The 13,551-nt window shown below is 46.4% G+C and overlaps 1 protein-coding gene across 1 annotated transcript in view; it reads right to left on the reverse strand.

Moving 5' to 3' along the window:
* Positions 1 to 13,101, reverse strand: part of GRK7 (G protein-coupled receptor kinase 7) — a 53,280-nt gene extending 40,179 nt beyond the window's left edge. Inside the window, 3 exon segments of the mRNA XM_075547854.1 lie at positions 11,755 to 12,011; positions 12,014 to 12,182; positions 12,496 to 13,101. Coding sequence (XP_075403969.1) covers positions 11,755 to 12,011; positions 12,014 to 12,182; positions 12,496 to 13,101 — 1,032 coding nt within the window.
* Between the last annotated feature and the right edge of the window lie 450 nt (positions 13,102 to 13,551).

The raw sequence follows: 13,551 nt of genomic DNA on the forward strand, positions 1-13,551 counted from the left end.
ACCAGGGATGGGAAGGGTCGATGGACTAACTGGGTTGAAGAAGAAAGCAATAAAAACTACAACAAAGACTTTCTAAGGCTCCTTACTACCTATAGAGAAATGTCCAAAGAACAGTACCCAGAGTCCCTCGAACACCGGGAGAGGGCCTGTATCGATGCCAGGAGCCCAGGGAGGGCTGAGCACTTGGAGGAAGCAAGTGCGGATTATTAATGGAAGGGCGCCCTCCAGCTCTATTATAATAGATGCTCGGCGTTCTCATCTCTGTCCAAGAGGAAACATTGTTCCTCTATGTCTACAACCTTTATGTTGGCTCCGTTCATTTTGATTATTTTTTCTAGAAAGAGCTCGCCTTTGGTTCATTCCTTTACTAACCATTTGTATTAGTTTTCTATTACTTTGTAACACATTATCTCAAATGCAGCGGCCTAAAACAGCACACATTTGTGAGCTCATCACTCTGTATGCTGAACTCCCGCACACCGAATCCCTGCGTGAGCCGCTCAGGAGTGCATGAGGCTGAAATCAAGATGTCAGCTGGCTTCCGTTCTCATCTAGAACTTGGGAGACTCTTGCAAGCTCACTTGGTTGTAGCAGAATTAAAGGCTTTGTAGTTGGACTAAGGTCCCTATTTCCTGGATGGCTGTCAGCCAGGATCTGCTCTCATGTCCTAGGAGCCACTGCTGTTCCTTGCCATGTGATCGTGTCGGTCTCTGAAGCCAGCAGTGGTGTGTATATGCCTTCTCATGTTTGGAATTCCTGGCTTCCCAGTTTCTCACTTCTATACCCAGAAAGCCACTACATGTCGGTCAGTTTGTCGTACTGCGGTGACTTGTGTGTTGCTGTGATGCTGGAAGTTCTGTCATTGGGATTTCAAATGCCACCAGGGTCACCCAAAGCGACCAGGTTTCAGCAGAGCTTCCAGACTAAGATCAGATTATGAAGAAGGAATAGGCTGACCATTTCAGAGGAATTAGCTGCTGAAAACCCTGTGGATAGCATCAAAATATTGTCAGATGCTGAAGGTCTAATGAACAGAAGCAGAACATTGGTAGAAATTGTGCCCGAAGATGATCCACTCAGGTCAGAAGGCACTCCAAGTGTGGCTAAAGAGGAGTTGCCTTCTCAAAGTAGAATCGACCATAAGGAAGTAAAAGAATGGCCAAAAGCCTGTGGGAGTGACGTCTTTGGGACCTTAATTTGCTGACAGGGCTTCACTCAAATGAGAAGAAACAGCTGCAAGAATCTATGAATAATCAGAACTTGGAATGTATGAAGTATGATTCTCAGAAAATTTGAAGTCATCAAAATTAAATGGAATGGGCAAAGATTGATATCCTAGGAATTGATGGACTAAAATGGACCGTTATTAGACATTTATAATCAAATCAGAAAATCATTTTATTGATTATGCTTGAAATGATACACTCAAGAGGAATGACATTGCATTGCAGGTCAAAAAGGATGCTTCCAGATCTATTCTGAAGATCGATGCTCTTTATGATAAGATTATATGTAACCTCATACAAGGATAAACAGTCCATTCAATGATTATTCAAATTTATGCACCAACCACTAAAGCTAGTGATGAAGAAATTCAAGAATTCTACCAACAGCTTTAAGGATCTCATTACTGAGGTCAGATGGTTCTCAGATGAAAGCAGAGACTATCAGAGAGATGTTTACTTGTATTTGTATCGATTATGCAAAGGTCTTTGACTGTGTGGATCATGACAAACAGACTAGGGGTGACTTTGAGAAGAATAGGAGTTCTAGAACACTTTCCTGTGCTCATGTGAAACTCGTACATGGATCAAGAAGAAGATCAAGTGAATACCGCATGGTTTACAATCATGTGTGTGTCAGGGCTGTAGCCTTCCATCATATTAATCTATATGTTGAGCAAATCATATTTGAAGTATATATGAAGATCATATGAAGCAGAATGGAACTTCAGGTCTGGAAGAAGGCTATTAAGAGGCTGCAATATGCAGAGGCTACAACCTTGCTTGCTGAAAGTGAGGAGGACTTGAAGCACTTGCTGATGAAGATCAAGGATTAAAGCTTTCAGTGTAGGTGACAACTCTATGTAAAGAAGACCCAAGTCCTCCCATCTGGACCACAGGATAGCATCATGACAAAGATTTCATCTTGCTTGGATCCGCAATCAATGCTCATGGAAGAAGCAGTCAAAAGATCAAACGACACACTACATTGGGTAAATCTGCTGCACACGTCCTCTTCAAAGGATTGAAGAGGAGGATGGCACTTTGAGGTCTAAAGTGCGCCTTCTCCCAGCCATGCCGGTTCCCACTGCCTCGTGTGCGAGTGAAAGTTCAACACCGAACAAGGAAGACCGCCGACGTATTAACACATTTGAATTATGATGCTGACGAAGAACATTGAAAGCGCCATGGACTGCCAAAACCCAAACAAATCTATCTTGTAAGAAGTCCAGCCAGGAGCAGGCAGACTCAGTCCTTGAAGAGAGAGCGTGAGAAGACACAGCCGTCGAAGCCCAACAGCCTCCTTTTCCTCCAGCCCAGAGCTGATCCCGGAGCCCCAGCTGCAGGCCCTCACGTTAATTGACATCAGGCAGCTGCGAGGAAGCCTGTGCGTAGCCAGTAGCGTTCCCTTCTCTTCTGGTGGATACCCATCCCAGTACTGTATCTGTTGGAGCTGAAAGGCCACCTGTGAGATCGAGAGCCCCAGTGATGGCAAGGCGACCGGATAGCAGCCAGAGCAGAGCGAGAGAAAACTCCGGAGGGCGATGCCCTCCTTGAGTACAGCACCTTCAACTTCTGGAGAGCGCCCATCGCCAGCATGTAATCCTTTGAGATGGCCTCGCTCTTAAGGGCAAGACTCCGCTCTCCTACCACCTTCTCCTCCTCATTGTCTTCCCTTCTAGCCCTCCCAGCCCGCTCCTTTCCCATTTTCATCTTGCTCTCTACCCTCCATTGTGATGAGGTGGTGCTAATGAATCTGCCAGAATTGTATTTATGTATTGATTCATCCATCTATTTATCTTCCTTCTCTGTTTATCTCAGAGGCCTTCACACCACACAGTGAACACTGAAGCAGTGGCAGTGGCGTGCAGGGTCACAGGGATTGCTTTCCTCCCACCCCACCCCCATAGTCACTCCCGAAAGTAAGCCTGATTTGGGAGGTGGGGGGGAATCAGTGCAAAATGGAAGACTGATTTTTCACTCCATTTTAATCAACCTCAGGAGTGTTCAAATCTTCCAAGGACACCGTTCCAGTCAGCACACAAGGAAGGGGTTCATAATAAACTCCCAGCCTTGGGAATTGTAATTTGAGATATCTGCTACTAAACAGTAGGATTTCTTAAACACCAAGGTGGTTAAAGACTTGCTTTTCTGATCCTCCACATTCTTATATTCTTTTACTCAGCTACATTGGGGTTTGATAAACATGTAATAAAAATCTGATATAATCCATCATAGAAAAGGAAAATAGAGAAAAGCATGGAATCATTTTCGAAAGAGCAAAGCGTGCTCCCTCTCTGAAAAATAGCGCTCCTTCAAGCCTACTCATTCCACAACTGTTCTCCAAACTGTGAGTGGGGAATCTAGCCAAGGAAAGTCAGGCTTCAAAATTTATGATGCAATTGTACTATTAAGGTAATTTGTAGCATTTTTGACCCTACCTTTTGTAAGGCAAAGAATTTGGTGTTTCTTGTTTGAGTAGTGCGCTCCTGTGGGTCCACGGGCCCTAGGACCAGTTCTTCAGCCACCTGAGACCATGAAATCAATTAACCTTTCACCTCGTTCTCCAGCCCTCCCAAAGAGATTGCTGCCATGCGCTCATTTGTTTAATAAAGACATTCAATCCCAGAAAAAACAAGTACAGCCAGAATGCTCCTTGGAGGCAAGGATGGTGAGGCTTGGTAGCATGTACTTGGACATGTTGTGAGGAGAGACCAGTCCTTAAGAAGGACATCATGCTTGGGAAAGTAGAGAGGCAGAGGAAAAGAGGAAGGCCGTGGGGGAGGGGTTTTGACAGTGGCTGGAAAGACGAACTCAAACATAAGACAACTGTGAGGACGGCTCAGAAGGCAGTAGTGCAGGGGGTGCTGGGAGTTCCTCCGTAGTGCAGGGGGCGCTGGGGGTCAGAAATGATTTGCTGGCACCTAATGGCAACAACATATCCAGACACAAAAGGCTCCTGTCATTAAGTCAGGCCCACCTGGATGATATCTCTTTTGATTAACTCAGGTCAAATTATTAGCAGTATTATTTATAGCTCCAAAATCTCTTTTGTCTGATAGCACAATATAATCACTGTGTGATAACTCCTCATTTTCATAGGTTGTTTTCACACCCAGTGGGAAGAGATTATGCAAGAGTGAGAGTCATTGGGGGATCATCTTAGAAGCACCCCCTATCATAACACCATAATGATTATTCTCTAGTTTAATGCCCGAGTTAAGAAATGGAATCAGATTGATTTCTTAATTATTGTCAATATATTTCCCTAGGCTTCCCTAGCTGACAGTGTCAGCTCACTCAACATGTGATCACACATTTTTCTTCTTCCCCCAAAAGGGCTGGAAAATTGAAGACTACAGTTTCGGCCTCCTTTGCAGCTAGAGATGAACATGTGACATGTCCTCGACAAGGAAATGTAAACAAAGGTCTGCTGAAGTTTCCCCTTCTCCCCGTTTCTTCCATCCTGAACTGTATACTTGATTTTGAAGTTGTAACACCAAACTGGTGACAAAGAGGGGGGGAAAAATCACAGGTTTATAGAGATATTGGCCCTGAAATTGTTGAACAGTCTAACCCATATCAGAATTTGAACCAATAGAGAGGTCTGCAGGCCAGCCCCAATCCCAACTATGTGGACACCCCCCGCCCTCCCTACCCAGAAGAATGCACTTCAGGGGACGGCACTGAAGCTTCAGCTCAGAGAGAAGGACATGTCTGATCAGAGCACACAGCAGCAAATGAAGAGGGAAGGAGAGAGAATGGAACACTTCCTGGCCCATCAAGCCCCGAGGATGATCTTCTTGCTCAGAGTAGCCAATGCACAGAGAGGATCATAGGGCCAGGCCTACCCCGAGACACGATGTTCCTCACTGACCCATTGTGCTATGGGGAACAACACTGGAGACACAGTGCCGGAATTGTGCCTGATCTGACCCCACCACATCGGGGAGAAACGCTAAGGGTGTGCAACAGAGCAGTAAAGGGAGCAAAGCAATGAAGTCCCCGGGAATATCAAAAATAGACTTTGGGTCCAGGGTGTGGCACCCCATCAGATGAGACAGGAAAGCACTCCTAAAGGTCAACAAAAGGACCTGGAACTATTTATAGGCTTTTCTTTTTTTGTCATTGTGACTGTTTTTGTTGTTGTTGTTTTGCTTTGTCTTGTTATTAAGCTTATTATTGTCTCTGCATGTTTATCTAGATATGATAGGCAGGATAAACAATCCAGACAAGAAAACAATGGGACTAACAGTTCTGGGGGACACAGGAGAGGGGAGGCCAGGGAAAGGAACGGGGGGGGGGGGTTGTCCACAAACCCAGGGACAAAGGAACAACAAGTGATCTAAAATCAATGGCAAGGAGGACATAGGATGCCTGGTGGGGCTTGATCAAGGGCCATGTAGTCAAAAGGAATTACTGAAACCTGAATGAAGGCCAAATATGATAGAGCGACAAGAGGAAAGTAAAAGGAAATAGAGGAAAGAGCTAGGAGGCAACGGACATTTATAGAGGTCTAAATATAGAGATGACATGTAAATATGCTTATGTTTATATATATGTTTATGTTACAATAGGCAAAAACAATAGGCAAATAGACCTATGTACATATATTTATATGTTAAGTATTAAGGCAGCCGACAGACATTGGGGCTCTACTCAAGCACTCCCTTAATGCAAGAATACTTTGTTGTAATAATCTGGCATTCTGCGATGCTCATCTTCCCGACAGGATCACTGAAGAAAAAATGGGTGCATAAGCAAATGTGGTGAAGAAAGGTTATGCTGCCAGGCTATCAAAAGATAAAGTATTTGGGGCCTTAAAGGCTTGAAGATAAATAAGCTGAGAAGCAACCAAGCCCACATGGAAGAAGCACACCAACCAGTGTGATCACGAGGTATTGATGGGATCGGGTATCAGGCATCAAAGACCCAGAACAAAAAAATCATATCAATGTGAATGGGGGGAAGTACAGAGTGAAGACCCAAAGTCCATCTGTAGGCAATTGGATAGCCCCTTACAGAAGGGTCACAAGGAGGAGATGAGCCAATCAGTGTGCAGTATAGCACCAATGAAACATACAACTTTCCTCTAGTTATTTCGCTTCCCCGCCCTCCCCACCACTATCAGTACCCCAATTCTACCTTACAAATCTGGCTAGACCAGAGCATGTACACTGGTACAGATAAGAGCTGGAAACACAGGGAATCCAGGACAGAAACCCCCTCAGGACCACTAATGAGAGCAGTGATACCAAGAAGATAAGGGGAAGGTGGGGGGAGATAGAGGAAACGGATTACAATGATCTCCATCTAATCCATCCAGGGGGATGGATAACAGAAATGTGGGTGATGGGAGACAGTAGTCAGTGTAAGACATGAAAAAATTTTAAATAAATTAGCAAGGGTTCATGAGGGAGGGAGTGTGGAGGAGTAGGAAAATGAACTGACATCAAAGGCTCGAATAGAAAGTAAATGTTTTGAAAATGATGATGGCAACATATGTACAAATGTGCTTGACACATTCAATGTATATATGGATTGTGATAAGAACTGTAAGAGTCCCCAATAAAATTATTTTTAAAAAGAAAATGAGACACAATGAAACCATGTTTCTTAAAAAAAGAAAAGAATCTGATGTTCTGTTACATGCAGCAGAAAGCCATCCTACGTCCTAGAGACCCAGTAAGTCACTAAAGGAAAGTTTCAAATCTTGAACAGTGTGTCTCCACTTGTCTGGAGGGATTGCAGAGGCAATGCAGATATCAACCTTTGTGATGAAGGTGATACTCCTTTCCCATCTTTGCCAGGACGTTGAGTAAGTCTCTGATACCTATAGTACCTTGAAGTCCTGTACATATGTTCTTTTTCCTTTTCTTGTGTAAAATGTGAATATAATGGCCTTCAAAGTTCATTAAGGGCCCAATTACACATGGAGTTGCTGCAGTTAGTAGAAACTATGGGGTAGGGAGAGGTTGCACCCAATAATGGTGAGGGGTGAATAGTGACAAGAAGATCCACTTTCTCTGTGTTTCTCTGACGGCTTCTAATTGTGGTCTGTCTCTTTTTCCATCTCTCCTCGTGGTGTTTTAGCAGTAGGCCTAGGCACTGGGGCATAAAACATCTTGTATGGGGCATGTGGTTTAAAGCCTTGAGGTTTTATTTCACAGGACAGAGAGGAACTCAGAACTGGCAACAGAGCCAGAGGTCTCTAAATAAATAAATAAAAGTCAGGGGTCTCTGGGTAGAAATCTCTCGTAAGGCATTGTTAGAGTGGAGACATAGAAGGTTTCCTGCAGATCTGGAAAAGTGGATATAGGAACCACTCAATCACTGTCCTTAAAAATGATTATGAGACAGCACTGACTGGATGGCAGTGGAAGTGATGCTCTGTGGGATGATTGATAACACTCTCCAGCATGAAATAATAGTGATGTTTCTTAGGTGAACCAGAGACATAAATGAATGACATCTATGAACATATGCATGAATGAATGATATCTATGGACATATGCATGAATGAATGACATCTATGAATATATGCATGAATGAATGACATCTATGACCATATGCATGAATGAATTTTTGGCTTGCAGTTACTTCTAGCAACAATCTAAGAGCAATCAGTTCTTATAATATGGTCCTGCTTGACATTCGACCTCATGAAGAGATCCCTACTATAGTAAAGTGTTCTGAAGACTCTAGATGGTGCCCAGCTATCAGAAAGAATAGTATCTGGAATCTTAGAGGCTTGTTTTCAAGCAAGCAACCACGTAAGTGAAGTGTCAACTAAGTCTGCATGGAGAAGCACAACAGCTTGAGTGATACAAGGACTGGAAATAATATAATTCAAATCTAAAGGAGAGAATGGTAGCAAAGCTTGAATTGTGAACACCTGGTTTGCAGAAGGCTACGGATGACAGTAAGCCCAAAATCCACACATGGATGAAGCCTCTGGTGAATACCCTCTGATCACAGTTGAGGGATGTGACAAGCCCTGGTACCAGACAGACAGCATTGTAAAGTCAATTATGGCAGATGCAGCTAGGTCAAAACAAAATACCTAATAATTTGATCTCCCCTTTGACCCATTTTAAAGCTTTTAAACTTTCTTTTAAACATAAAGTAGAAATACACATGGATTAAGATCGTGGTGAATTTCCTTAATATTTCTGTGCATACACAGACATGGACTCATGATATTCTTGCTTCCACAGCTAGATCCCAAAGAAGGCAAACACATCTCTCTCCTCCCCTGTGTGTTTCTCTTCCCTTCCAATTTAGGAGAAAGCATTGCTTAACTGTTGCATCTCCTCCACCTCCTCTCCCTGAATTCTCCTCCATCACCCATCCTCTTCCATTCCCAGAACAGCAGCTCCTTCTTAGCACCTAAATGTGCTAGACTCTCCTCACCTCAGACTCCTGGATTCTCCTCTTGTGTGGCCCTCTCTTCATTCCTGTTTACCAGCTTCCCTCCATGCCTAGCCTCACTCTATTTTCACCTCCACCCAATCCCGGCAGACTGGGCTTAGAGCTCGTCAATCTTTGCAAATGACCCTTACTAAGGAGCCCTAGTGTGCTACTAACCCCAAAGTCTGCGGTTCAAACCCACCAGCTGCAAACCCGTCAGTCACTCATCGGGAGAAAGATGGGGCTGTCTACTCCTGTAAAGATGTAGTCTCAGAAACCCAAAGAGCAGTCTACCCTGTTCAGAGGATTGCTCCAAGTCAGACTCAACTCAGTGGCCGCGAGGACACCAGGATTTCCTAATTGCCAAATACCAAGGCTGCGTGGCCTTTGTCGCATTCAACACTGCTGACCCTGCTTTCCTCCTTGAAATTCTCTCTCCTCTGGAGAAGGCACTGCTCTCTGCTCACGACCCCGCTTTTCCTCTTCCTGACTAAGGAGGATCTTCATGCCCAGCAGGGAGTGGGAGTGAGATGTGGATGGATAATGCCATTTCTCAATTTCTTCTGCAGAGAGGAAGTGAAATACAAAGGGGGCTTCAAAAAGTTTGTGGATAAATTGAACGAAAAGATCTCCCATGAGCTTCTGAAGCCCACTTCATAGGTGGAAGTCATCGCATGGCACTGCCAGGAATGCTCCTTAGACCAGTGTCCGCCTCAGTCAGCCACTGGGCTGCATGCCCATTTAATCCTTTCTCCTTTCTTCTTCGAACGTGGACACGATGGAACATAAGGGAAAGATTAAAACCACAGATGCTGACCCGTTATCCTGCAGCTGAGGAACTTCTAACAGCAACTGCCTACCTCCATAGTACTTATTACATCCGAAAGCAACCCCTTAGCTTGTGTAATCTACTGTCTGGGGGTTTTCTCTGATATGCTGCTGAAATTAAGCCTGAACAGACGCAGGCCCTGTGACTATACCACTCCTACCCACTTATTCAGTCTCCTCATGGCCTCCTTCCTCACCTCCTCCTTGTTGAGGTTCCTCTTCCTAGACTTGTCCTACTGCTTCCAAGTGACTCACTAGTGCCTGCTGATCCCCAAGCCACGACTCCAAAGCCCCAGCATCTGGCGATTACGGATTAAATTGTGACCCCATGAAATCTGTGTTGTAAACCCAAACCCCTCTACTTGTGGTTTGTGGAGCCCCAGGGGTGTAGTGGTTACTTGTTGGGCTGCGATCTGCATGGTCGGTAGTTCAAAACCACCAGCAGCTCCACAGGAGAAAGACCGGGCTTTCTACTACTGTGAACAGTTACAGTCTCAGAGCTGCACAGGGGTCTCTAACAGTCAGCCTTGACTCGATAGCAGTGAGTGAGTCAGATAATTGTGGTTATAATCCCACTTAGGAATAGCTGTTCTCACTTAAGTTAATGAGGCAGTGTTTGTGAAGGGTGTCTCCTAAGTCAAATTCTTTTGAGCTATAAAAAGGGTAGATTGTACTAGCAACATGCAGAGGCACCATGTTACATGGGTTCCTCAAGGAACCAGGATGAAAAAGAAGCGAAATAGAAGCTAAAAAGAAACCGTTCCCAGAGTCTTCCTTCAGAAAAAACCCTAGAACCACCACTCTGAATTCAGACCTTCAGCTCCCTGAACTGTGAAAAATAAAATTCTGTTTCTTAAAACCCCCCACTTGTGTGATTTCTATAACAGAAGCACATGGTAACTGAGACACAAGCCCAGACCTTTCTCTGCAGCACCAGCCCTGGAGATCCAAATGCCCATCTTGGCTGGCTGGCTCCATGGCCGCTGCACTTACAACGCACATTGCCATGCGACTCAACATCTTTCCCATGATTTGGGCTCTCCTTCTGGCCCCTGGAGCTAGAGACACTTCTCCCTCTTCCCCCCAATATCTGCCTGGTCCCAAAGCCCTGGGCGCTTTCTCTCCAACAGGCCCAATTTATTTCCACCTCTGCTGTCCCACTGCCATCATCAGGCCCCCATCATCTCTGCCTGGGTCATTGTACTGGCCACCTGGCTAGGTTCCCTGATCTCTACCCAGCTTCCCAATTATTGCAGGATTCCTTTTATGAATAAAAATGCAAAAGGCATCATGTCATTGTCATGCAAAACAGAGCAAAGCAAAACAAACCCTCCTCTGTTACCCAGAGAAAACATCCTGACATGTTTGGGTGGGCACCCGTGCCTCGGCAGGGTCTCAGCACCCTGACAGACCCCCCACACAGCCACTTACAATCACTGCCATGATTTTTCTCCCTCCCTGGCCCGATGATTTCCTCTGCTTTGTAAGCTGAAAAGCTCAGCAAGGGTTACATTTTAAATGAAAATAAAGAACCTGACTGGAGTGCCCTTATCTTCAGGGGACTCTCCTATCTTCCTGTATAGAAACAACTTTGTGATAACGGCTGGTCAGAATTCTAGAGATGTGTTGTTCATAATTATCAGATTATAGTACCTTTTAAAAATAATAGTGAAAGAATCCTCCACAAGCTACTTTGAACAATATGGGTCCAAGTAAGCATCAGTTCAACACCTTTTATGTATTTTCATTTAAAATTTTACTTTCATCCAATATAAGACATCTTTTCATTCTGAACCTAACAAGAAAGGACTCTTTGGCTTGTGATGTGCTAAGAGTTAAGGGGAAAGGAGCTACGGACGCCTTCTTTTGTTTTCTTATTAAAGTTTACCTCTGTGGATCCTAGAATGTTATTTTCTTTTCCAGAAGAGGAACCCGAGACTCTACAGACCCAGGAATGAGGCACCACAGAGGTAGTTGATGGTGGCAACACACTGACACCCTGACCCTGAATTCAGAGTTCTTCTCACTTCACCGCACAGGCCCAGAGAGTCTCTAGTTCACAAAGAAACCTCCTCCTTCCCACCCCCACCAGAGGAGAGCAAAGTAGCTCCCAAATAACCAATTCAGCTAATCATCTCACACCACTGCCAACCTAAAAGCTTTAGGGCAAAGGGACTGAGAGGAAATAAGCCCGGGTTCCCTTGACTCAGAAACTGAACAGCCCTCTCCCCTCCTCCTTGAGTCTGATGCCCCCCCACCCCCCGCGCCCCGGGCCAGGTGGATAGCCACTCACCTTCTGCGTGATGGGCTTGCCATCCTGCACCTGCACGGCCAGCCCCAGATCAGAGAGCCTGCAGATGCCCAGGTCGTCCAGAAGCATGTGCTCAGGCCTTAGGTCTTGGTAGAGACTGCCCAGGGAGTGGAGGTGCAGCACCCCGCAGACCATCTGGGCTGAAGAGAAGACCACACGGCCCATGGCCAGGCCCCGCTCAGGCACCTTATACATGTGGAACTGAAGGTCACCTCCGTTCAGGACCAGGCAGAGGTGGACTTGCTCTCGCAGGCATAGGCCAGGGACACGACGAAAGGACTGGTGACCCTCTCCAAGATTTCCTTTTCTGACAGAGCCATCTTCTCACCCATTTTCCTTCTTCAGTTGCTTCTTGTCCCGTTCTTACAGGCATACATCTTACCAGTGTTTCTCGCTTGGATGGCACATCCCTTAGTGGAGAGAGACAGACAGACAGAAAGGGAGGGTGGATGGCAGTGGAGGAGGCGAGGGTGACCGCAAGGTCAGCAGCTTGAAGCACCAGTCGCACTGAAGGAGAAAGATAAAGCTTCTACACATTTCTACTTTCAGAAACTCCCAGGAGGCCACTCTGCTCTGCCCTGTGCGCTCCTTCGGGAGTTGGCATTGACTTGATGGCAGTGAGTTTTTGAGTGAGGAATTCCCTGGAGATGGAGCACAAACGAGCCAATAATTATTAGGCTGTTATACTACACCTTCCAGTTGGGTTATCCTGCAGACACTTACCTCCCCAAAGCCACCTCCCCAGCACCCAGAACTCGGGGAAGCATTGTCTGATACCGGCTGCCTCTCAAAGAGTTTCCACTGCAGGAACTTGTTGTAGAAAGGGCTGGCCGGGAAATCCCGGAAAGGCCGGTCCTGCAAGAATGCACTGGCTGCACCCTTGGCCCTGGCCCCCAGCGCCTCTTGCTCTTCCTTGGTGGTGGCTGCTGGACACTTGGTGGCTCGCATTGGGCTGGGCAACAGGTGTGACTGGCCATCTGCACAAGTGGCCACTAGTCTGTGCAGGGGGCTGCTCTTGGAGGGGTCCTTCTCAGCCAACTCCCAGGTCTGCACCTCCTCAAGGAAGGCTGCGGCCTCCTGGTAGAAGGCCACGGTGGCGAGGAAATCCCGGGAGAGGCACCGGCGGGTGGGTTGCTGCTCACACAGGCTGTGGAAGTCTGGGGTGAGGGCCTGGCAGAGCTCAGCGCACCTCTGCGGGCTGGGCAGTACCAGGCTCCGCAGGCTCTGCTGCAGCTCCCAGCTGTCTCCTTCTGGGCTTTTTTGGGCCTGCAGGTAGGCTGTGTTGGTGATTAGATTGTCCAAGCCCCTCCCCACCCCCATGTGGACCATGGTTCTGCCAGATAAGTTTGCTCCCGGGGGGATGTGTAGGGAGGGTGCCAGGCTTCTTGGGCTGCGACTTGGTCATATCTAGTGAGCTAGTTTGGGTTGTAAGGCTGAAATAACGTCCAAGCTATTTGCCATGAGGGTTCTTTCTGGCCTGCAGGTGGGTCTGGATGGAAGGTGCCAGAGGGATCGAGAGAGGTTTCTCCTGTAAGAAGCTTTAGCTGACTAAGTCTAGCTAGCCGGGGGAAGACACGTTCCAGGGCACGCTCCCATCCTCGGAGGCACAGCCAGAGTGAGGCTGGCCCGGCTCTCCTGTGTCCCAGGCAGCCCCTTTGCCCTGGGGGCTTGTGTCCATACAGCCGGTCTCCTGAACCCACAAAGGTCCACCAGTTTCCCAAGGAATGAAATAGCAAAGTGTTGTTATTGTTTGGGTGCTGGCAGCAGGGTGTGACTATT

This window comes from Tenrec ecaudatus, chromosome 4 (assembly GCF_050624435.1).
Source record: "Tenrec ecaudatus isolate mTenEca1 chromosome 4, mTenEca1.hap1, whole genome shotgun sequence".
Classification (NCBI taxonomy): domain Eukaryota; kingdom Metazoa; phylum Chordata; class Mammalia; order Afrosoricida; family Tenrecidae; genus Tenrec; species Tenrec ecaudatus.